At 42.5% G+C, this 24861-nt stretch overlaps 2 protein-coding genes across 8 annotated transcripts; both read left to right on the plus strand.

Moving 5' to 3' along the window:
• Window positions 1-2362: 2362 nt before the first annotated feature.
• On the plus strand, window positions 2363-17054 carry LOC148865296 (uncharacterized). 7 transcript variants are annotated; one of them, XR_016110527.1, is made up of 4 exons: window positions 2363-2545; window positions 2629-2707; window positions 16064-16431; window positions 16517-16935. XR_016110527.1 is itself a non-coding variant. In XM_088980309.1 (4 exons), the coding sequence occupies exons 1-4, from the start codon at window positions 2508-2510 to the stop codon at window positions 16639-16641; spliced, it is 360 nt and encodes a 119-aa protein (XP_088836435.1). In that variant the 5' UTR covers window positions 2391-2507; the 3' UTR covers window positions 16642-16935. The 7 variants fall into 7 exon arrangements, 1 of the variants encoding a protein (XP_088836435.1); XR_016110528.1 differs by having other exon boundaries at window positions 16303-16431; XR_016110532.1 differs by having other exon boundaries at window positions 2367-2545; window positions 16303-16431; window positions 16858-17054.
• Window positions 5705-6895, plus strand: LOC148865297 (uncharacterized). The gene is made up of 3 exons (XM_088980310.1): window positions 5705-6104; window positions 6208-6596; window positions 6669-6895. The coding sequence occupies exons 1-3, from the start codon at window positions 6023-6025 to the stop codon at window positions 6756-6758; spliced, it is 561 nt and encodes a 186-aa protein (XP_088836436.1). The 5' UTR covers window positions 5705-6022; the 3' UTR covers window positions 6759-6895.
• Window positions 17055-24861: the final 7807 nt, after the last annotated feature.

Below are 24861 nucleotides of genomic sequence, written 5' to 3' on the forward strand. Positions count from 1 at the left end.
AATAAGATAAGGGTTATCCCTTATCACTTAAAGGGATTTCTAATCCAAATATGATTTGGATTAGCAACTCCTAATGGGATTAGGAGCTGATCCCTTTGAGATTATAAAAGGAGGAGGGGGCGGCAACCTTTAGACATGCAACCAACACACTATTGTCTTTAGAGCTAGGATTACAAGAAGAGAGAATTCTGCACCCTGCAAATACTTTCTTGCCGCCTCCTTCCTGTAGCCGCCGCCTCCAGCAGTTCGATCTCCAGTTCTTGGGAGAAATCAAGATTTGATTTTCATACCAATCTTTTTGGAGTTGTATTCACAAGCCATCCAGTTGATTCTTGCGAAGGGTCAAGTTCTTTTGGAAAAACACTATTGATTCTTCTCCACCCTGCACTGCGCCATCTTCAGTGAGAGCAGATTTTGGATTATTCCTTTGGCATGAACACCTCCATTGGGAGATATTGCTTCTCCGTATCAGGTATAATCCCTCCCTACTCCTTTTGGTTCAGATCTGGTTCAGTTTATGGTTCAAGAATGATCCTTGAAAATATGATTTTCTAAATAGGGAAAGCGATTCCCAGTTGAAGGGAGAGAAAAATTTTTGAAATTCGCCCCTTATTCCGCAATCTTTGGGCGTCCATGTGATGGATATCCTATCCCTTCAATATCATTAGAACAACTGTTCCTAATTCAGTTTGGTAGCACATCAAACCGATTTTAATCCCTTCTGATACATTGGTTTGGAAATTTACCTATAATGGTAATTTCTCTGTCAAAACAACATATAATGAGGAATGCTGAAGTAATGCCACAGTGATGTCATGGATAATTTGTTAAAAAATGTATGGAGTCTAACAGTTCCCCCAAAGATTAAGGTTTTTATGTTCCTGGTTATTAGTGGCAAGTTACCCACAAAAAATAAGTTTAGGAAGAAAGGTCTTAATATAGATGGTAGTTGTAGCCAATTTGGAGAGGAGGAAAATATTGACCATTTATTTCTTAGATGTATTCTCTCCCAGAAACTTTGGATGACTGAATGTTCACCTCTTAGTACCTAATGATTTGGGTTTGATTGTGAAAGATTGGTGGCCTGAATCTCTAGGATCCAACCTACTATTTATGATCAATTGCATAAGGAAAAGCTGGCAATTTTGATTTGGTTTATTTGGAAAAATAGAAATGGTATCTGTTTGAATAATAAATCTACCCCTGCTTAGGTTATTCTTGAAAGAACAACTAATTATTGGAGGACATTAAGGCCCCGCTCATTTATCTGAGTGAAGTTGTCAACACTTGAATAGGACTCAAGCACATATATATCACGCAATAATATCCATACTATAGATGTAGATGTGGAAAAATTGCTAACACTTGAATGGGACGAAAATTAGTAGCTCCAATAATTAGGGGTGAGTTTTCCCAAGACACGTATAAAATGGTATCGGAGCCAGTTATTGTTACTGGTTTTGGGCACCAGCTCGCTCAACTGCAAGTAAAGGTCTCTGATTGCTGGCCGTCAACCAAAAACGGATGATGGAGCAAATGGATCACATGTTCGATCGCTTGTCAATAAGATTGGACCAGTTGGAGAGTTTGCACTCAAAGGAGAAGGGTGAAGTCAGACACCATTGCTGCAGTAGTGAACAGGTTGTTTCTGTCATGGCAACTAAAGGAGATGCTACTACGGTGATTGCCTGCAATTAGTGGAAATCCAGACCCGACCATTCACCTCCCTTCTCTCCCTTCTCATCTGAAGAAAAAGCCCATGGGAGTAGTAATTCCAGAAGCAGTAACTTCTGTAAGTTGGAGAATACTGCTTGGGTCTCCCTTCTCATCTGAAGAAAAAGCCCATGTGCTCTTTCCCCAGATTCGTTCAAGTTGGTTTTCTAACGAAGAGGCTTCTTCCTGCAGCTTGGCCACTTGCTCTATCAAAGAGACCTCTGTTTTGACTCCATCTCAGCCCGTTCGGTCTCAACTCGAGAGTGTTCATGGGAGACTGCTTCCAACTTCGATGACCATGTCAAGATAATATAAATAAAAATAAAAAAGAAAAAAAATTGTGGGTTTTGATTGGCTACTTACAGAGCTAATTCTTTTATTTTTGGGCCATTTTATGTTATCATATTTTGTAAAATAGCTTGTCTATAATGACACCTATAAACTCTTTATCCTACGTAGACGTGTTCATGGGCCGGGTGGCCCGACGGCCTGGGCCGGGTGGCCCAACGGCCTGGGCCGGCCCTCGAATAGTCTTGAACATGAATTTTAGCCCGTGGGCTTGACCTCGGACCTAAAAGCCTGACTCGATTATTTTTCGGGCTGGGCTCGGGATTTGCCAAAAAAGCCCGATGTGAATTCAGCTCGGTCTGACTTTTATAATTTATAATTTTCTAAACCCTAAATCCCTAACCCGACTAACCCTTTCCCATTTTCCCCATAGATCTAACTTCTCATTCTCACTCTCAGAGCCTCAATTCCCACTCTCAGAGGTGAACTCACTAACTCAAGCACCGATGCCAGCAACGATTCCTCTCTCTCTGGCAGTGACCAGGTTCTCTCTCTCTCTTGTTATCTTCAGTTTTTGGTCTGCTAGTTTTAGTTCCGTTCGAATAAAGTTTTAGTTTTCACTCTCAGATTCTCACTCTCAGACGAGAACTTAGGCACCGACACCACCAACGAACTAGGTCTTCTCTCTCTCTCCGGTAGTGACCAGGTCTTTTCCCTCTCTCGTTATCTTCCTCTCTCTGTGTTAGTTTTAGTTCTGTTAGTTTGTAATAGAGATCCGTTAGTTTGTCCGAACATATTTGAAGAAATATGAATCAAATTTTAGTTCTGCTAGTTTTTAATTTAAACAGATTTTTAATAAAGATTCATTAGTTTGTCCAAACAGTTTTTGTTCTCTTAGTTTAGTTTGTAATAGAGATTCATTAGTTTGTCCGAACAGATTTGAACAGATTTGTAATAGAGATTCATTAGTTCTGTTAGTTTTTGTTCTATTAGTTATCCGTAATAGAGATTCGTTACTTCATTTTAATTTCAACATTTGGCTTGAGAATCCTTCTTTTCAATTTTTGTTCTTGTTCATCCCGATGGTTCTTTTTAGTTTTATTTTCATTTTTTAATCCATTCATTTGGCTTCAGAATCCTTGTTACATTAGTAGGTATGTTGAGTTCTCCCCCATTTCTTGCTTAATTTCCATGTTTAATGTCTTGCACCATTTTCTTTAATTTTCTGTTTGATTTACATATCATTTTGTAGTCTATCTTGCATCTTCTTCCTAGGTCAATTTTTAGTTTAGTTATTGCACTAGTTTAATTTATAGTTTAATTATTTTTGGTTTAACATGCATTAAATTTCTTTGCTTTTCTTACGCTTGGCATGTCTAGTTTCTTTGTTTTTATAATATTCGAAATTTTCATAGATATGTTGCCCCCATCTATTTCTTAGTAGCAAGCAAATGCATATGATGCATGGCTAGGGTTGAATACATAGAAATATTTGGTTGGGTTAAGGTTGACAAATTTGGGGTGGTCTTGATTGAGGTATATTTTCTATCTATAGATGTTATGCTGTAAGAACAAATAAAAATGAATAATAAGGGTAATTTGACTCTATTTTTCTTTTAGTTTTTTATTTAATATATGTTTGTCTTATTGATAAAATTGGAATGTATTATGTAAGTTATTTCATATTTAATAATTGGCATGTCAATGGCAAGCGAAAGTGCGACTGCAGGAGTAGATATAGTAGATGATGACTATCAAGAGTATGATCAGACTTTCAGTAAGAAAAGATTGACATCTAAGTTATGGGAAGAAATATAAAAGATTAATTCAGAAAAGGCACTACAAGAAGATCTTACAGGGTAAATCAAGTAAGGAAACTGATGGTGCGTGATCCGTTCATTCCTAGCTAGCACTTATGCGGCTGCTGGAAGGTACTTGAGATGGAGAAGAAGAAGAATCCCCGGGGGCTTGCCCGACGGGAACATTTCAATGCTTAAGTTAGTATTTTGTAGGAGAAGCAAGGAGAAGATGAAGGCTAAGAGTGCAGATAGCACGAGAGTAGAAGATGATACCTCTGTTCCTTGATACTGGCCTCTGACAGGGCAGATATAACCGCCACTATTAGCCTGCCACAGCCGTTACTGGCTGGGCTGAGGTGGCACACGTGGGGACGTCACTGCAGGGTATGCGCCTGTCAGGTGTAAGGCACCCTTTAAAGGTGGCAGGCACGACGCTATCTGACGAGGGATATGGCTGCTGTCCCCAGACTTGTCGGGTAGGTGGTCGGGCAAGAGATCCTCCTACGGTATGCAGAGCTACCCTTTCGCGAGTTACCCTGTGTCGGGATATCTTGTAAGCGATGAGCTGCCTGTGGCAAGCTAAGCCAAGCTGTCTAGCCTGAGGTGTCTTTACCTCGGGGTATCTATATGTGGATCGGTGTGTTCCTGTCTGGGAGAAGCTTCCTGAGAGGTGCCCATGCGGCCCATTCCTGAGCTACTTTGTAGCGAGCTCGGAATACTTCAGGATTACCTTTAACAGAATTGGTCCTTGGGATGACTTGCCTGCTTGGGAGCTTGGGCGAGCTAGTTCCCCTAGCTCGTGAGCTAAAGTTGCCTCGGAGTATCCCTTCAGAGGTAGCTTAGGGAATTCGAAGCTCGCGTTGTGGCGAGCTTCTCCTTTTGTGAGCTACGATGTAGCGAGCTGCATTATGGGCCCATCACTTGGTCGCACTAGGCTACAATGCTGAGTTGTTGTTCATGCTGAGTCAGTGTCCACGTGTCACCGTTCCATAGGTCAGGTCAAATTGTCCTCCATCAATTGCCCTCCACTCCTTGAGTTGAGAGCATTGCCATAGCACGAGGAGTTCATGAAGCGTGATAGACTGATTTTACTGAAGTTCAAACTTTTTTGATTACTCACATTAAATGCATCCGCGGGAGTCAAGAGATTTCCTGATTTTTTTGACTTTTTGGATTCCCAAAACATGCTGAAGTAGCTCTTAATTTCGAGCGTCGTGAAGCTGTCATTGCCTTAATCGTGAAGACATGCCGCCAATCACCTTCGGTTTTCAGAAGGCGTGCAGTCAGTGCGCTTGCGAGCCGTTGTATTTTCTTTGATCTAGGCCGTCGATTCGGAAAAGTGGGGGCTATAAATAGGAGGGCCCTCTGGGCCTCGTTTCCCCTCACGCCATCTTGCTGTATTCAAATTCTAAGGTCGCGCACCTGTCAAGTCTACTCGAGTTCCTCAACTTATTTCATCCCGTCCCCTTTCAGTGAGTTTTACTTATTATCGGTCATGTCGGGATACCCGTACCATGTCCATTACCAGGGCGATGGATACCCGTACCATGTCCGTTACCAGGGCGGTGTCCAGGATGATGATGATGCTCCCTCGAGCTCAGGGGAGCTTGGGAGCAGGTTTTGGGGGCCAGGGAGGTCTCTGGCGAAAGAGCTTCTACTTCACGGGGAAGAGAGCCCGATACTTTCAGCCCTTCCTCCATGACAGAGGGGAGACTTAGGTCTCTAATTAGTTATTTCCATCTCCCTAGGGACCTTCTCTACTGCATCCCCACTATTAATTTTCCATGGGAGCATGGCCCTAACGATATAGTCATTTACTAGGAGTAGCTCGAGGCTGGCCTACGTCTCCCCCAACACCCCTTGATAGTGGAGGTGCTAAACCACTTCAGTGTCACTATTGACCAGCTCCATCCCAATGCCATCAGGAACTTGGTCGGGACGATATCCTTGTGTTGGGAATATGTCTTCCCTTGAGTCTGGACATCTTCTCCGCTATCCTCTGTATAAAGAATGCCACTCCCGGGGCCCCATTAGAGAGGCATCTCTACTACTTCTCACCCCGCCGTGGCTACAAGCTCTTGCATGAGCTCCCGAAGAAAATCCCTGCCTGGAAGGGGGATTATTTTTTGGTTTGCAACCCCGAAGGGTGGCCCTTCCCTACTTATTGGAGGGGCGCCATCCAAGACTCTAGGGCTGAGCTGGACCCCAAAACTCAAAAAACGATGCTGTCCTGGGCATCGGTAGACTTCTTCTGCTCGGACTACTTGGCCGAGGAGAAGCTCATGCAGGCCGGCTTGAGCTTGGGTAAGTTGTCCTTTTAGGTCGCACGGTTTTTGTCATGACATTGTGTTCATATGCATATATATATCATTCTTATTGAACTGATACTATTATTTCTTCTTGGCAGCCATCATGTCTGGTATCGACTCACGTCGCCTTCTTTCAAGCAACCAGGGGTGCAAGGTGAAGAGGTCGCGCCCCGACCGAACTCCCACCTCGGGGGGTACTGAGTTCGGATCTATCGAGCCAGCTTTATCCTCCCCTTTGCTTGAGATCCCACCACCTCCATCCGAGGGAACTAGTGGGGCTGGTCTCGGAGGGGGCGAGATCCCACAGCAAGGGGCGACTCCCTGTAACCCTTTCCAGCCATCCCCTTACCCTCCGTTCCTAGTGGGGAACTGGGAAGGGGTGGCTCACCGGAGGAGCCGGAAGGTGATTAACAACGACGAGGTCGCTCATTGGGGGAATATGGAGTCTGGGGACCTCGCCGCATTTGCCTCCTCCCACTGCATGGTGGTAAGTGATTATTTCCCTTTTTCTCTCATTTCGCTTCCTTTTGCTATCCTCTGATCTTCTTTCTGTTGGCAGGTGAATACCTCCATCCATGCTATGGCTCTCCAGACGTGCATCCACCACGTCGACGCCCTCGACCAACGGGCTACTAATAAGAAGCTCTAGGGCGAGTTCGACCGGATTCGGGGCGAGCTCCATCACACTCGTAAGGGGAGTGAATCTCAGGAGCTACTCGTTCGCGACCAGGAGGCCCAAATTGCCCGGCTTTCTGAAGAGAGCACGCGTTACCAGGAGGAGTCGTAGAGGGTGGCGGCGGAGAGGGAGTTCCTTTGGCAGTAGGTACGAGACTTGGAGTCCACTCTTCTAGATCGGACTCGAGATTTCGACCAGATGGTGGAGGCCGAATGATAGAAGGCGGTCTGGGATTTCAAAGAATCCTAGGAATACCATGACCTCCACGTGGAATATGGCTCGAGTTCGTACCGCTCTGGGTTTAAGCTCTGCTGGTGGTTGGTTTGGAAGAAGTTATTTGGACTCAACCTCGACGGCATCACTATGAAGGGTTTGTCTCCCAAGACAGTGGATCAAGCGGAGGAAGAGGAGCCTGACTCCCTGGAGGATGAGGATGAGGAGGTGGATCCTTGAGACGATGTTTCTCCTGGACTTCTGGTGGCTCCCGAGTGCCATAAACCCGGTCTTTCGAAGATCTTTGGTTGGGTGGTTATGCCCTGTGATTGTTAAACTTTCCTGAGCTGCTTAGCTCGGTTATTGCCTTGTCATTTTTCTTTCTTTTTTTTTTTTGAAATGGTAATGAAAGTTCTTCTTTTTCTTCTAAGTATGGTGTGCACTCTTTATCTTTGCTAAGGTAGTCTCAACACTTGAGCTATTAGAGCTGCATACCCGAAGTAGGACTTCTCGATAACCGTTATTTTGAATTGTCCCTTAAATCATTCAAGGCATCTCTAGGGTACACAGCGAAGTGATTACCTTGCGTGCTCGAACCATATACTCGTCGTTTATTCTTTAGTTCGATCATCGTACCGGAACAAGCTATGCTTGTCGGTGTTTCTGCTCATGCTTTTCATACTTTACCCCCATCGTCGAACTGGATAATTCCTTTTTGATGCCGAGTTGTTGGTTAGCTTGGTGCCTTAGGCCGTAAGCTGGGGGGTGACTTGTAGTCTACCCTTTAAGTTCACCCATGTCATGAAGACGATTGGGTCTTGTTGTGCCAAGGTCATATTAGCTTGGTATTTTGGCCCTTAGGTCCGGGGAGTGGCTCGTGGCGTACTCGATTATTACAGATAGTATTGTTTTAAGTTGACAATATTCCATGCCAGAGGTACTTCTTTCCCTTCGAGGGACTCGAGCTCATACGTTCCTTCCCCGAGCATTCGTTTCACTCGGTAAGGTCCTTCCCAGTTGGACTCAAGCTTGCCAATGCCAAGTTCAGGTACCATAACTTTACGAAGGACCAGGTCGCCAACGCGGAGGTTCCGCTTCTTGACCCTGGCATTATAGTACCGAGCTACTCTCTGCTGGTAGGCTGCGGTCCTGATATACGCGAGTTCCCTTACTTCGTCGAGTAGATCGAGGTTGGTACGCAGCTCATCTTCGTTCGTCCGATCACTATATGCTTCTAGTCACAGCGTAAGTACTTCAATCTCTACGGGGATTCGATGCCGTAGGTGAGGTTGAAGGGGTTTCCCCCATGGCGGTCTTCTCCATGGTCTAGTAGGCCCATAGAACACTAGGTAGCTCATCTGCCCACAACCCTTTATCTCGGTCTAACCGTGACTTCAATCTGCGGAGGAAGGCTCTATTTGTGACTTCTGCTTGGCCGCTTGCTTGAGGATGTGCGACTGAAGTAAAATTCTGTCGGATTCCTATGTCTTGGCACCAGTTTTGGAATTTGATGTCCTCGAACTGCTTGCCGTTGTCAGAGATCAGTACCCAAGGTATCCCGAAGCGGCACACAATGTTCTTCCAAAAGAAGTTTTGGACGTTCCGGGTTGTGATCGTTACAAGGGGTTCAACCTCTACCCACTTAGTGAAGTAATCCACTGCTACTGCTAAGAACTTCCTCCCACACGTTGCTGGTGGGAATGGCCCGAGTAGATCAATGCCCCATTTTGCGAAGGGCCATGGGCTGGTGAGATACTTGAGATTGACAGCAGGTTGGTGGTGGATATTGGCATGTTTCTGGCATTTGTCGCATTTTTTACGAATTCAATGGCATCTGCCTTCATTGTTGGCCAATAATACCCCTATCGAAGTGCCTTTTGGGTGAGGGCCTTGCCTCCCAAGTTTCCGCCACACAGACCCTCATGAGTGTCGCGGAGTACGAGCTCTGCTTTGGTAGGTCGCAAGCAACACAGGTAGAGGAGCGTGTAGGATCTCTAGTATAACCGTTCGTCTATCATGACGTATTTGGCTGTCTGGCGCTGCACCCTTCTGGCTGCATTGCGATCTGCAGGGAGGGTCCCATGTAACAAGAAGCTTGCGAGCGGGTCAATCCAGCTCAGCTCTGCTTGAACGACAGGAGCGGCCTCCTCTGCTCCTCTGAGAATGCTAGGCCGAGGCAGGTCCTCCATGTACACAGTTCTCATGGTTATGTCGCTGGTGCTGGCTAACCTAGACAGGGCGTTAGCCTCAGCGTTCTCTGACCTGGGGATTTGTCTGATGAAGTGTGATTGGAAGTTGAGCAGGGCCTCTCTGACTTTGGCTAAGTAGACGACCATGGTTAGCTTGCGAGCTTCGTACTTGCCAGTGACCTGGTTGACCACGAGCTGGGAGTCACTGCAGATAATGATGTGCTTGGCTTTTACTTCTCTAGCTAAGGCTAGTCCAGCTATCAATGCCTTGTACTTCACTTCATTATTAGATGTCACGAACTCAAAACGCGGCATGTACTCCAGTTTCGTGCCACTTGTGCTGTGTAGGACTATTCCGGCTCCGCTGCCCTGTTGGTTCGAGGAGTCATCTACGTAAGGATCCAGGGCTCCTCATCCCAGCTCGCGCTTGGCCAAACAAGGAAAGATGTCACACTGGCTGCTACCTCACAGGGCTCGGACTCAACCAATCTGGGAGCTTCAGGCTCAGCCGAACTGGGGGACCTCGTGCTCAACTGGCCTGGGAATTTCGGAGCTGAATGTGCATTCGACGATGACATCTGCTAAGGCTTGAGCCTTAATGGTAGTTCGCGGCTTGTACTGGAGGTCGTACTCGCTGAGCTCCACAGCCCACTTCGTCAACCGACCAGAGACCTCAGGCTTAAGTAAGACTTGCCTCAGAGGTTTGTCGGTGAGGACGATAATAGTGTGAGCCTGGAAGTACGGGTAGACCTTCCAAGCTACAATTACTAGGGCATATGCTGGCTTTTCTATCTCCGGATATCTTGTCTCTGCTCCCTGCAATACTTTACTAACATAATAGATGGGTCGCAGGACCCGATCTACTTCCTTTATTAGTACCGAACTGACCACTTCGTCGCTCGCCGAGAGATACAATTCTAAAACATCGCCCTCCTTGGGCTAGGTTAAGATCAGCATGCTAGCGAGGTATCTCTTGAGCTCGTCAAACGTGAGCTGGCAGTCTTGGGTTCATTCGAACCCTTTGCTCTTTATAGCCTTAAAGAATGGTAAACAGCGGTCCGCCAACTTGGACATGAAGCGGCTCAGGGCGGCTATGCGACCATTTAACCTCTAAACCTCCTTCAACTTCTGGGGTGGTTTCATATCTAGGATGGCCTTAATCTTATTCGGGTTGGCCTCAATGCCACGTCGGTTAATGATGTATCCCAAGAATTTACCCGAGGTCACACCGAATACACACTTGTTTGGGTTCAATCTCATATTAAACTTACGCAAAATTTCAAAAACAGAATGCAAGTCTTGTATTAATTCATGCAAAAATTGAGTTTTGACGACCATGTCGTCTACATAACATTCTATAACATTCTACTTTTCTGCCAATTAATGGCGCAAAAAACTTATTTACAAGCCTTTGAAAGGTTGCCCCTGTGTTTTTCAACCCGAAGGGCATAACCTTGTAACAGTACAGACCGAACTCCGTCATGAAGGTAGTCTTTTCTTCATCCTCTGGGTCCATCTTGATTTGGTTATAGCCCAAAAAGGCATCTAAGAAATTCAACAATTCGTGCCTTGAGGTCACATCCACCAAATAGTCAATTCTGGGGAGTGGGAAGCAGTCTTTCGGGCAGGCTCGGTTTAGGTCGATGTAGTCGACGCACATGCGCCACTTGCCGTTAGCCTTCTTTACTAGAACGGGGTTAGCTACCCAGCTCAGGTAATGGACTTCTCTTATGAAGTCAACTACGAGGAGCTTCTCGACCTCCTCGTCGACCGCTTTCCACCGCCCCGGGGCTAGGTTGCGTTTCTTCTGTCTAACGGGCCTAACTATAGGATCAATATTCATCTTGTGAGTTATAAGGTTAGGGTCTATACCGGGCATCTCTGCCGTGGACCATGCAAAAATTTCTAAATTTTGAAGTAAGAAACTTACCAATTCGGATCGTAGAGGTTCCTAGACGGAAGCACTGAGCTGGGTCTGCGGCTGAGGTTGGAACAACGACTGTTTCTTCTGTGGGTGCAGCTCGTTCTTCGCCTTGCTCTGTAGGCTTCTCTAGTTTGAGGTCATCGGCCACCTTGGTCTTTCCCTTTAGGGCGGCAACATAGCACTTGCGGGACTCGGGCTGGTCGCCCCGCGCTACCCCCACACTGAAGTCTGTAGGGAACTTCATTGCCAAATGATAAGTGGAGACCACCGCCCGTAGAACATGGGTGATCGGCCGACCTATTATGGCATTGTATGGGGAGGGGGTCGCAACCACTAGGAAGTCGTGGTTAAGTCTGACTACGTAGGGCCATGTGCCAACTTCCACAGGTACTGTCACTTTCCCAAGGGGTCTGACTTCTTCTCCGCTGAAGCCCACCGAAGGAGTGTTTGCGGGCTTCAAGTCACTTCCCTGCAACTAAAGCTGGTCGAACGCGGCTTTGAAGAGAATATCTGCTGAGCTGCTCGAGTCAACGAGTACGCGCCTAACCTCGAAGTCATTGATCCTCAGCTTTATCACAAGCGCATCATTGTAGGGGTAGTGGACCCCTCGCGCATCATCCTCTATGAAGAAAATTGGCTCTTCTGTCCTCGGCCACTACGGAGGATTCTGTTCTTCCCGGGCGGCTTCACAAACTGACGTCCGAGCTGCCACTGAAGTACAATCCGTGATGATCGAGCCTCCCACTATCACGTGGATAGTGCCCCGAACCGGCCTCTCTTCTGGAGGCTGCCTCTGTGACTGTTCGGTCGGCCTATTGCTGGACTCGGGAGCATCCTTACCGTGCTCCCCTTGTCGACTTGCTTTATTACTTTTTTTATTATTATTATTATTATTATTATTATTATTATTTTGTACAAAGTTCCTTAAATATCCGTGATGGATGAGCTCAATCTCATCGCGGAGGTTTTTACAATTTTCGATACTATGACCGTGATCTCTATGAAAACTGTATTACAAATTCTTATTTCTTTCATTGGGGTTCCCCCTCAAACGGGGTGGCCACTTCACATACGGGGCATCCTTGATAGCCATCAGGATTTTGGCCCGCTTCGCATTCAGTGGGGTGTAATCAGTTCGGTCCGCTACTGGAGCTCGGAACGACTGACTTGACTTTGCCCCCTGAGCTGCATCTTTTTTCTTTCCGCTGTCCCCTTGGCTGGATGGCTCTCCTTCCCTTTTCCTCTTCTCGGGCGCGCCCTCGCCCTTCTGGTTGATCTCTTCCTCGGCTATAAACCTATCCGCGAGCTTAAGAAATTCGGTTATGGTCGCCGATTGGTTGACGACCATGTGCGATTTGAACTCTTTATGCGTCACACCTTTCTTGGCTGTCGCGAGGCGCACGACGGGGTCCAGGCGCGGTATCTGCATGCACGCATCATTGAACCGCTTGATATAGCCCCAGATGGACTCTTCCTCTCTTTGCACTATGTTGAGGAGGCTTTTTTTCAGTTCGCAGGCATCGCTTGCTGGTGACAAAGTGAGACGTGAAGGCTTGCGCGAACTGCTCCCAACTTCTTATCGATCCAGGTGCCAGGTTCTGGTACCATGTACGGGCTACTCCTCTGAAAGTGGTGAAAAAGGCCATGCACATGCATGACTTACTGGCTCTTCTTTCCAGGTGCATCTGTGTCCGGAAGGCATCTACGTGATCATTTGGTTCAAATGACCCGTCATACTTGTCAAGGGGGGGAGCTTGAAGTCTTTAGGCATTGGGACTGCTAGGAGTTCAGAATATAGGGGGGACGAAATTGAAAGGAGGGGAGCCTTAGCTTCGCTCGAGCTTACCTCTTCTTTGCCTTCGAGCTTGGGCAGGTTGTGGGTGGCAGATCGGTGAGCTCGGTGGCGGCGTCTCTGCTTCTTGGTGGGCTCGGCGTTTGGGCTGCTCACCTCCGTGTTATCAGGAATGGTTTGTGTAGGAAGTAGCTCAGGCCGCTGGTGATGGCTGCAGACAGAGGGATCCTGCTTGGAGTCTGCAGCCAGGATCTCGAACCGGTTCTCCAAGATCGGCGCTTCAAACTTTGACTACCGAGGTGATGTAGATTGGCGATCTGGGGTCCTTCTGACCTGATCGCCCGTGACGAGACTGGGGTAGCCGGTCTTTCTTGTCTTTCGCGAAAGGAGGCCTACTCTTAGGAGGGTTTTGGGAGGCTTCTCCTTGGCGAGAGGGGCGTTCGTCCTGGCGGCAAGACCTAGCTCACTGTGAGGTTGGGTGCCGAGGAGGGAGCTGCGGCTACTGAAGCTGGGGTTGAGGCAGCTGAGGGAATTGCTGCTGGTAGTGGTATTGGGAGACGTGGTGTAGCACCTTGCTGCTGGTAAATCTAGTGTTGCTGGAGCTACTGCACTTGGGCTTGCATGGCTCGCATGCACTGCATCAGATCGTCGAGCTGGCTCTAGCTAGTCACCAGAGGAATGACAGTTGGTTCAGCAAAGGTCATTTTGATCGAGCAAGGCAGGGGAACACCCACAGGCGCCGTTGCTCGCGTCATGTTCAGGCTAGGGACTCCATCCACCTAGAGGGGAATGGTGAACTGCCCAATGCAGACCGTGGGAACCTGGGGTTGTTCCCTGGAGTTACCCATCTCCATGCTTCATTCAACGTTGCTTGAGGAAGCCATGAGTGCCGAGTTTTTAGAGAAGAAAGAACTGCGAAGGATTAGAGGAAGGCTTTTAGAAGCGATTGCCACTAACAGCGCCAAATGATGGTGCGTGATCCGGTCACTCCTAGCTGGCACTTATGCGGCTCCTGGAAGGTACCTGAGATGGAGAAGAACAAGAATCCCCGAGGACTTGATCGACGGGAACACTCCGATGCTTAAGTTAGTATTCTGTAGGAGAAGCAAGGAGAAGATGAAGGCTAAGAGTGTAGATAGCGCGAGAGTAGAAGATGATACCTCCGTTCCTTGATACTAGCTCCTTATAACAGAAATCCATTGTATCAGGTCCACTGGCCTCTGACAGGGCAGGTATAACCGCCACTGTTAGCCTGCCGCAATCATTACTAGCTGGGCTGAGGTGGCACGCGTGGGGCCGTCACCGCAGGGTATGCCGAGCTACCCTTCCGCGAGTTACCCTGTGTCGGGCTATCTTGTAAGTGATGAACTGCTTGTGGCAAGCTAAGCCAAGTTGTCTAGCCCAAGGTGTCTTTACCTCAGGGTATCTATAGGCGGATCGGTGTGTTCCTGTCTAGGAGAAGCTTCCTGAGGAGTGTCCATGCGGCCCATTCCCGAGCTACTTTGTAGCGAGCTCGGAATACTTCAGGATTACCTTTAACAGAATTGGTCATTGGGATGACTTGTCTGCTTGGGAGCTTGGGTGAGCTAGTTCCCCTAGCTCGTGAGCTAAAGTTGCCTCGAAGTATCCCTTCAGAGGTAGCTCGGGGAACCCGGAGCTCGCGAGCATCTCCTTTTGTGAGCTACGATGTAGCGAGCTGCTTTATGGGCCCGTCAGTTGGTCGCACTAGGCTACAATGTTGAGTTGTTGTTCGTGCTGAGTCAGTGTCCACGTGTCACCTTTCCATAGGTCGGGTCAAATCGTCCTCCATCAGAAACTACTCACTTAAAGTGTCATTTACAGCATTGCCCTAGACGTATAATTTAGGATATTAGACAGTACAAAGTAACTATTCAATCCAATACTAATGGGAGTACTTTTAAAAAACTACAAGTTTGATCAACAAGAGTCTCGTAGGTTATTATCAGTTTTTCTTAACACCATTTTCCTACTGTTGAAGAACTTGGTTCTATATTCTTTATTAAATCAATAAATCTTGAATTTAAAAATGTAAGTAGGTATACTGCTAAAAGATATATCATGTCTAGCTATGTGAAAGAGAGGGTGTGAAAATTGATTTGTCTAATACACTTGGTTGAATTTGTTTAATTTCTGATAATTGGAGATCTGAGCACACTGATGATGAATTTATGTATATAACTGCTCATTGGATTGACAACAATTGGAAGCTACAAAAAAGAAATATTCGCTTTAAAGCTTTGGCACCTCCTTTTGATGGATTATCTTTAGCAGATTAGGTAGCCATGTGCTTAAGTGAATGGAGTATTGATCAGAAAGTTTTTAGCATCACATTAGATAATGCTAGTTACAATGATGTGATGGCTAACTCTTTGAAATTGAGATCTTTAAAACATAAATATTTGGTGTGTGATGGTGATTTTTTCAAAGTCCATTGTTGTAGCCATATTTTGAATCTTATTGTGCAAGTTGGTTTGAACATTGTTGATGATGTTGTTGTTAAGATTCGTGATAGTGTGAAAAATATAAAGAAATCATCTGCTTAAAAGCATATGTTTTGTGAGTTTATTAAAAAAAGTTTTCACTTAAACACAACTAGAAGATTGATGTTAGACATGTGTGTAAGATGGAATTCAACTTATTTGATGCTTGAACATGCCATCTATTATAAGCAAGTCTTACAACATTGGGGACAAAGGGATAATACTTTCAAAATGTTTGTGCTTTTGGAAGAATAATGGAGAAAGGTGGATAAGCTTTCACAAATTCTTAAAGGTTTTTTATGATGTTATTTGCATGTTTTCTGCTACTAAGTACCTACTTAAAACATTTACTTCAAGGGAGTGTGGATGATTTATAGGAATTTAATGATAATGAATAAGGAATTTCATAATCTTATGACTAACATGGTTATAAATATGAAGTTGAAATTTGATAAATATTGAGCTGAATATAGTATGATTTTGTCTTGTTTTGTTGTGTTGGATCCTCGTTGCAAGATTAGGTTAGTGGAATATTGTTTTAATAAACTTTATGGTAATGATGTCGAGGAGCGTGCTAATGCTATAATTAGAATTCTTCATGATTTGTTTGGTGAATATAAATAAAATTTTTCGTTGACCTCCTTTGTTTGATCTTCTAGTCAAATTGACATGAGCGAGAGAAATGATGATGGTGATGGATTTGAGGATTATGAACAATTTTTGATTTCTAAAAGAAAGTCTCAAAATGAAAAAACTCAGTTGGACCTTTACTCTAAGGAACAAAACCTTGCTATCAAGGCAGATGTTGATGTTTTGGAGTATTGGAGTAAGAGTTCACTTAGGTATCATGAGTTGGCATCAATGGCTTGAGATATTTTGGCTATTCCTATTTCTACAGTTGCATTTGAATCTGCATTTATCATTGGAAAGAAGGTGATCAATCCGTGGAGAAGTTCACTTAAATCCAAGATAGTTCAAGCTTTAGTTTGTCTTGAAGATTGGTTCCGTGCACAAGGCTTTGTATTAGGTAATTTTTTTTATCTATTGTTTATTAAAATATATGATTCCACACTTCATTGAATTTATTTTAATAGTTTTCCAATTGTATGCAGAGGGATTAAGCTTGTTAGAGACTCCTTCAGGATCTTTAAGTTTGTTAGAAGAGGATGAAGGATTAAATAGTAGTGATGATGATAATGAAGATGCTGAACTTGATTATATGTTTCAAGTATTATAATAACATATCTTTTGGTTATTTGTTTGTCTTTTGACACGATAACAAATTACATTTGTGACATGGGCAATGAATTTGTCTCTTATTTTTTTTAGGATGACTTGGAAGTTGGAAATTAGAATATTCAATCTTGTTGGTGAATTCAAGAATGAATGGAGATGGCTAAAACATATTTTGTATGATATGGGCAATGAATTGGTCTTTTATTTTCTTTTTTAGGACGGCTTGGAACTTGAGAGTTGGAATATTCCATCTTATTGGTGAATTCAAGAATGGATGGAGAACATGTTTTGTGGATTTTGTTTGTCTTATTCAGATTTTTTTTTTATGATTTTGGAGGAACATGAATTTATATGGATTTAGTTTTAGTGTGTTATGTGATTTGTAGGATTATGAAGCTATGTGAGTTTGTCTCATGTGTTTTATTTTCAAATTTGCCTTGGTTGTATAGAAACAACCAAAAAATAGGGGACATATTAAACAACCTTAAATGTTGTTGAAGATGTGGTTGTTGATTTTAAGAAAAAATGGAATTAAAGTGGAATATGACACGGTTTCTTTGTAGGAATTAAAATGGATTATGTCCATTTGAACAGATTTTACGATTTAAGAATGTGAAACAGTTGCTTTGAAGATTGGTGAATGTGTGCTCTAAAATGTAAAAGAAATCACGATGAAATCTTTAATAAAAGGGAAAAAATCAATTATTTTGTTAGGTCAGACTTCGGGCTTGGTCTCGGGCCCTGGCTTCGGGCTTTTTATGAGAGCCGGGTTCGGACCCAAGTTGTAGGTCCATTGGTCGGGCCAGGCTTGGGTTTGGGCCTGAAAAAATTTTGTTAACGAAGAGTGAAAGCTCGGCCCGAGCCCGGCTTGGGCCAGGCTCGGGTTTGGACCTGAAAAAATTTTGTTAACGAAGAATGAAAGCCCAGCCCGAGCTCGGCTCGGGCCATGAACAGGTCTAATCCTACATACAAAGATTATAGACTTTTTTTCTCTCGACTCTCAAGTTATAAAGTTTTTACTTGAATAAAATGGAGATGATACAGGTGCATTTTCCTTGCACTTCTAGCTATGCTTATTTTTAGGGTGGTAATTGGGCGGGTTGGGTCTGGGTTGAGTTTCAACCCAACCTATTTAACCCACCAACCTATTAAATATGCTAAGAATTTCTCTCAAGAAAAAAAGATTTCACTTAGGGGGCTCCGATTTTTAATGGTAGAGTGTCAAAAGAGTCGTTCAACAATCTCAAAATAGAGACATAAAGTCAATAATAAGTTCACTGGCTGGAAGAGGAAGACTCTTTCTCTTGTTGGTAGAGTCACCCTCCTCAACTCTACTATCAGCTCAATGTCTCAGTTCATTAATTTATCATGAGTTCATTTAAAATTCCAAATAATGTTATTGAGGATATTGACAAATGTCAAAGGAATTTTCTTTGGTCAAAACTGAAAAGGCAATGGTAAAAATTTCATTCATCTGATGAGTTGGGGTCGGGCTACCCCCCACCTTGTGTAGTTCCTCCTGTTTCTACCATAAAAAAAAAAAATTAGAGAAAATTAAATAAATTGGATTCAACCCTAACCTACCTTGACCCAAACCAGCCTGCCCAACCTTAATCCTATATTTACATAAACTACTTAAAGTTATAACATACATAAATTACAAAAGTATAAAAAAAAACACAAAAAATGCCAAAAAAAAAAAAACAAAAAATACAGGAAACATAACAATAAAAATTATGAACAAATATAGAAAAATGAAAAAATAAAAAATACGAAAAAATATAAGAATTCTAATTGAACACATAAAATGAAAAATAACAAAATTTCAGGAGGTAAATGACATGAATGAAACCTTTTTCAAAATTCAAAATTTGAAAACAACATAATCATCCCCAAAAGCAAAGGAATATCCATTAAAACATTATAATCTTTCTCAATTTTATAGAATAAGGGAATAACATAAAATGGAGAAAAACCCTAATAATTAGGGAATACGAAATCTTTTCAACTAGTCAAAGAAAAAATTGCTTACCACCTCAGAGTGTGCTTTATTGGTTGAAATAAATTCCGATGTGCGATTTTGGTGAAAAACCAACGTTGCAGTTGAGACGTCGACAATGTCTTCAATCTTCTGAGGATTTTCTTCCTTTATACTCTTCTCAACCTTATTTCAAACCAAGTTATTTAATAAGTTTTGAGTATCTGAAAGTATGTTTTCTCGAATTAATATCTCTAGGTGGATTCCAACGACACTGAGATTACGTGTCATTCCAAGGTAACCCAGTAAATATATATCTGATTGTATTATTTACAATATTTTCCAATAATTCAATCTCATTGTAAATTCTATCTTTAATTTTACCATTTTATTAATTCAACTCTATTGTAAATTCTAATATTTCTTAGTTTAAGAAAACTAGAAAACAAAACAAATAGGCCTGGCCCTGAAGTAATACTTGGTTGGGAGTATCATATTGTCATGTACCTTATCTACAATATCTTTTATTTCTCTTTTGTATATATAACTCTTTCCCCATTTGTTTTAGTGGAGGACAGTTCTGTCCTTTCCCTCCTCTTGTACTCAATATTTAATACAACGTTTTGGCCATGTGCATATTAGACACACCCTTTCAACTTCTCTGTGCAGTTGTCTCTTCTGCTCTATTGGATTGCCTTGAAACCTTAGTTCTGGTGTTGCCTTGACCTGCTCTTGCTTTCCATATATTTGTTTCGAGGTTTGGTTCCTTGCTGGTAGGGTTTTTGGCTTCATCTTTTTGTAGTCGGCCCTGTACTTTCCTTTTCTAGCCTATCAATCTTTTGGCAACTTCTTGGAGGTTTTTACTTCATAAAATCTGATTTCTCTTAATTATATCGTATTTGTAGTGATTGTTTTGAGATATGTTCGATCAGATTTACTTGTTGCAACACTAGTTCTTGTTGTTTTTCCTATTGAAATGGCTTCAGACAAAAGGGATTTGTTGCCAGTCAAATTCGATGGGAGTAAGGACTTTGGGGCTATGTGGATGGTTCCATTACCAAACTTGATGAGTTTGATAATTAAGGGGTGAAGCAGTGGAATATAGAAAACGCAAAAATATCTTCATGGAATCCCTGGTTCGATAGAAACTGATCAATTTGAGTACATGGAGAAGGTCTACCAACAGTTCAATTTTTCTAGACGATACCAAATTGAAACAGAAATCTTCTTCTAGACCTAAAGGGAAAGGAAGATGCAAGAGCACTTTGCTGGTTTTATTAATCTATGGACTGAATATGTGGGGATTCTTTGTCATCTTGTTGTGTCAAGACTATGAAGGGACATTTTGACAAAAGGAAGATCATGCATTTCCTAATGCATTTATGACATGAATATGAAGTGATTAGATTAAATATTCTGATTAGGGGATACTACCCCGAATCTGAATGCTATATTTGAGATATCACAACTTTCACCAACTTCCTCTTGCCTTCTTTCTACTACACCTAGCACTGTAGTTGTTTGTAGAAATAATGAGTGAAACCTTTGGCATAGATTCCTTGGCCACCCTCTTGTTTTGGTTGTTTGTCTTCTATATCTACTTCTTCTTTTCACATTAATAAATATTGCATTTCAGGTGGTTTGAATAAAGGACATGTTTTACCCTTTGCATCTACTGCTGCACACTCTTTGATTCCTTTTAAATTGATTCACAGTGATGGTCGTCTCCCATACCCTTAAGGTTGGGGTACTGATGTTTGTGGATGATTGTACATGATATACATGGATATATTTTTTGAGGAAAAAGTTAGAAGTTTTCCCTGCCTTTAAACTATTTCAAGCTCTTGTTAAAAACCAGTTTGATGCTACTAGTGCTAGTTTCGATTAGACTCAAGGGGGAATACCTTGATGGAGATTTCTAAACCTATTTTAGAGAATATGGAATTCAATCACAAAGGTCCTATCCTAGGACCCCACAACAAAATGGGGTGGCAGAGTGGAAGAATTGACAAATATTGAGTGTGGTGAGAACCTTGTTGCAAGACTCCCATGCACCTACTTCCTTTTGGGAGAAGGCGGCTATTACTGCTGTATACCTCATTAATTTTCTTCTCTCTTCTGTTGTTCGTGATGCTTTTCTCTTCCAATGCTTATTTAATTAGCCTCCAAACTTCTCTTTTCTTCATGTTTTTAGTTGTGCTTACTTTGTTCATCTTCCCTCACATGAAAACACAAAGCTCACACCTTAATCGGCTTTGTATGCCTTCATGGGTTAAAGCTTGGATTATAAGGAGTTTCTTTGTTATTTCCCTCAAGCATGGAGGATCCAAATTTTCAGAAATTTTGCATTCCTTGAAAATGTTTATTTCCTTGCTCATATTGTTATATTGCCTACTCCTTCTGTTTCTATTTTGCATTATTTTGAATCCACAGGTACTATGAACTCCACCCCTTTCTTCTTGAAGTCTCTTCACCAGTATGTATAGAAGTGAATGGCTGCTTTAGCACTTGCTCCCTTACCACCTTCTCTACCAGCTCACGGTTCCTCTCCTCCTCTTGAAACTATAAATAATACTCTAGGGCCTTTTCCTTTTGTGACAATTTCATCCCCTCCACCTCTCTGTTGTTTCTCTCATATTTCTAGACCTCCTGAAGACTATGGTTTTTCTACAAACCATAGATCATTTTCTGTTGTCTTGGCATCTGCAGATATTCCAAAGACTCATTAGTAGGTTAATGATAGTTCCTCATTGGAAAGAAGCTATGGATGTTGAAATTCAGGCCTTTATAGAAAATGATACTTGGAATCTTGTTCTTGCACCCTCAAATGCTTCAATCATTGGGAGTAGATGGGTATATTCCATCAAACTTAAATTAGATGAAAGTCTAGATAGATTCAAAGATTACTTAGTCGCACAAGGATACAAACAAGAAAATGGGATTGACTATGAGGAGAACTTTGCTCCAATTGCAAAGATGACTACAATTTGATTGGTGTTAGCTATCTTAGCAATTAAGTAGTGAGACATTCATCAAATAGATGTCAAGGATTCTTTCCTTCATGGTCATCTCAAAGAAATAGTGTTTATGAAGCTTCCTCCGGGATATTGTGGTGATCTAACTATGGTTTGTCGCCTCAAGAATTCTCTTTATGGATTGAAACATGCATCTTGAGCATGGTTTGAATGTTTTTGTTTTATCATTACAGATGTTGGGTTTCTACAAAGCTCTTTTGAATATTCTCTCTTCATCCTGAAGAGGGCCCAAGGAATCACTCTTCTTCCATATGTTGATGATATACTTATTACCGGTGATGATCATGATGGTATTTCTCACCTTAAGGATCTCTTGAGTTACTCATTCAAGATCAAAGATCTTGGTCATTTGACTTACTTTCTTGGACTGTAAGTGACTCGTTCTCCTCAAGGGTATTTTGTAAATCAACAAAAGTATGCTATGGACTTGGTTCACCTTGCTTGCCTCATTGATGATAAGCAAGTGGATACTCCTCTTAAGGTGAACCTCAAATTATCTAAGGAGATGATGGTGAACTTCCTAATGTTATATTATATCAACAACTTGTTGTTAGTCTCATTTACCTCACCATGACAAGGTTGGATATATCTTGTTTTTCAAGTTGTTAGTCTATTTGTTTCTTTCCCTAGGCAACCACATATGATTGCAATTCTCTGGACCATTCGGTACATTAGGGGTACTATCTCTCATGGGCTTCTTTTATCATCATCATCATCATCTCTACATCTATTAGCTTATGTTGGTGTAGTTTGGTCTGGATGTCCTCACACCAGAAGATCTACTATTGTCTGATGTGTTTTTGTGGGTGATTCCCTTATCTCGTGGAAATGCAAGAAACAACTAACAATTTCCAAATCCTCCACCAAGGCTCAATATCTAGCCATGTAATCAATCTATAGTGAAATTGTGTGTTTTAGAGATCTTCTTGGTGGTCTTCATATGTAGCCCCTAACTCCTATTCCCATTCATGAAGATAATGTTAGTGCTATCAAGATTTCCTCTTATCCTATTTTTCATGAATGTACCAAAACATAGAGGTTGATTGTCACTTCATCAGAGATTAGTACCTTGTTGGAATTATCACTCTTCTTCATGTTCTTTCTGGTCTTCAACTTGCTGACATCTTCATGAAGCCTATGACATGTCCTCACCACAAGTTCCAAGTTGACAAACCGATGCTTTTATTTCTCTTTTATATATACAACTCTTTCTTATTTGTTTTAGTGGAGGGCAATTTTTTTCTTTCCCTCCTCTTGTATTCAAATAATATATAATACATCTTTTTGGGTGTGTGCACATTAGAAACACCCTTTCAACTACTGTGTGTAGTTCGAACTGTCTCTGTTAGGTCTAGCATGGCCCGACCTAGCACAGCTAGGAATTGGGCCACAAGCCATGCTAGGCTTGACCTTGGAGGGGGACCGTGTTGCCTAAGCATAGCCCATCAAGGCCTAGGGCTCAGCACAACATGGATGGTATCTAGGCCGCCTTAAATTCGTGCTGTGCCAATACGACACAACCTACATTATAGGTCTATTGTTGCTTGGTATTTGATCTCCACTTAAATCAGAAAAATTTTCATTGCTTTGTTCAAAGTAACAAACTAGAGAGAAAGAGGTAAAAATTTTGAACCATGACCCAACCTACCTGACCCATTAAATGTCCTTTTATTGGCTTATCCAACCTGCCATGACCTAGGACTAAATGGATACACCACAGCTCACTAATTAATGGGTGGGTTAACGGGTTGGGTTGAAAATTTGCCACCCTTACCTATTTTACTACTTAATTATCGATGAAGGTTCCAACAGGCTTCATGGTAAAGTTTCTAGATGATTATAGTGGAGCCTAGGATCAAGTCCTGCCTTCACTAGCGTTGGTGGGCTGAGAGCCTATGGTATGGGCCAGGCATTGAACCTGTAATAAGGGCTATAGTTTAGGTTCAACCCCAAGTCAATCTGGATTTTGGGCTTAAAACATAAGCCCAAGCTTGAGCCTACATGGGCTATCAAGCCTAATAGAACTAGGGTTGACGTTAGGGGTGATCGAAGAATGGCAATGGGGTGGGGTGGGGCCAATTTTTGCCTACCCCGTTCTTGACCTCAAACACTTTTTCCACACCCTATTCCTTCCCTATACCTTGGTAGGGCTAGAAATCTCACTCCATCCTCATTCTCGTAGGGAATGGGAATCCCCAAATTTACCTTGCCCCTCTCCCCATTCCTACTTGAAAACCTGTTTTCTAAGAAAAATATATTGTATGGATATTACAATATCTTATATAATGTGTATAAAATTTACTTTATGCATTATATATTATAAAATTATATAGTATTTATGTTAGATGTCATATTATAATATTTGTCTATATAATATAAACCAATAAAAATAGCATGTGATGAACATATTATATTATATGCATATCATAATATATTATCTATTAAGGCGAGGTGGACAAATACCACTTTCACCTTGTCCCAGTCACTAGAGTTTTGGATTTGTCCAAAACCCACCCTAACTAGGGCAGGGCAAGTCAGAGCCTTGACCTGTGTATGGTCATCTATAATTTGATTTTGTTAATGATCAATAATTTATAATAACAATTAGGAGCTATTTGATAATGATTGAAATGGCTTAACTGAGTGGTGTGAGCTCTGGGGAGCTCATGGCTAGGTCAAAATGATGGAGTCGCCACCCATTTTTCAGAGGAAATGGCCTTCATTTTTAGATTTGAAGATTGACTTTATTTTCTTGATAGTGATTTCGTTCTCAATGGGAGGGGCATTGAACCGAGAGATTTTGGATTCTAAGGATTGGGAGAGGGAAGTTGTTAGGCACCCCTCTCTCCAAGCTGCTATAGCAAACCAATACGAGAGTTATTAGGCTTAATTTCCAATAGAAATGATTGCTAGAGTTTTGGAAATCTAGAGAAACATGTTCCCAACCTCTCCTGAGACCGATTTCGAGGTGGTGTTATTGTTCCTTAGGTACTAATTTCCCTAAGACCCTCACCTCCTGTTTCTTTTTCTCAGTCTAGAAGAAGTTGAGAATAATGGTTCTCCAAGATCTCAGATCTAACATTGTCAATGATATTCTAGCAGTCAAACTGAACAAAAGAGTGATTGGATGAGCTCAATAGAAGTTTGAAACTATTGAATGCTTGGAGATTTCATGCAAATTTCATATCTGAAATATAATGGGATGAAT

The sequence above is a fragment of the Nelumbo lutea genome, chromosome 3, assembly GCF_056320005.1.
Source record: "Nelumbo lutea isolate HS-2025 chromosome 3, American lotus-T2T, whole genome shotgun sequence".
Classification (NCBI taxonomy): Eukaryota; Viridiplantae; Streptophyta; class Magnoliopsida; order Proteales; family Nelumbonaceae; genus Nelumbo; species Nelumbo lutea.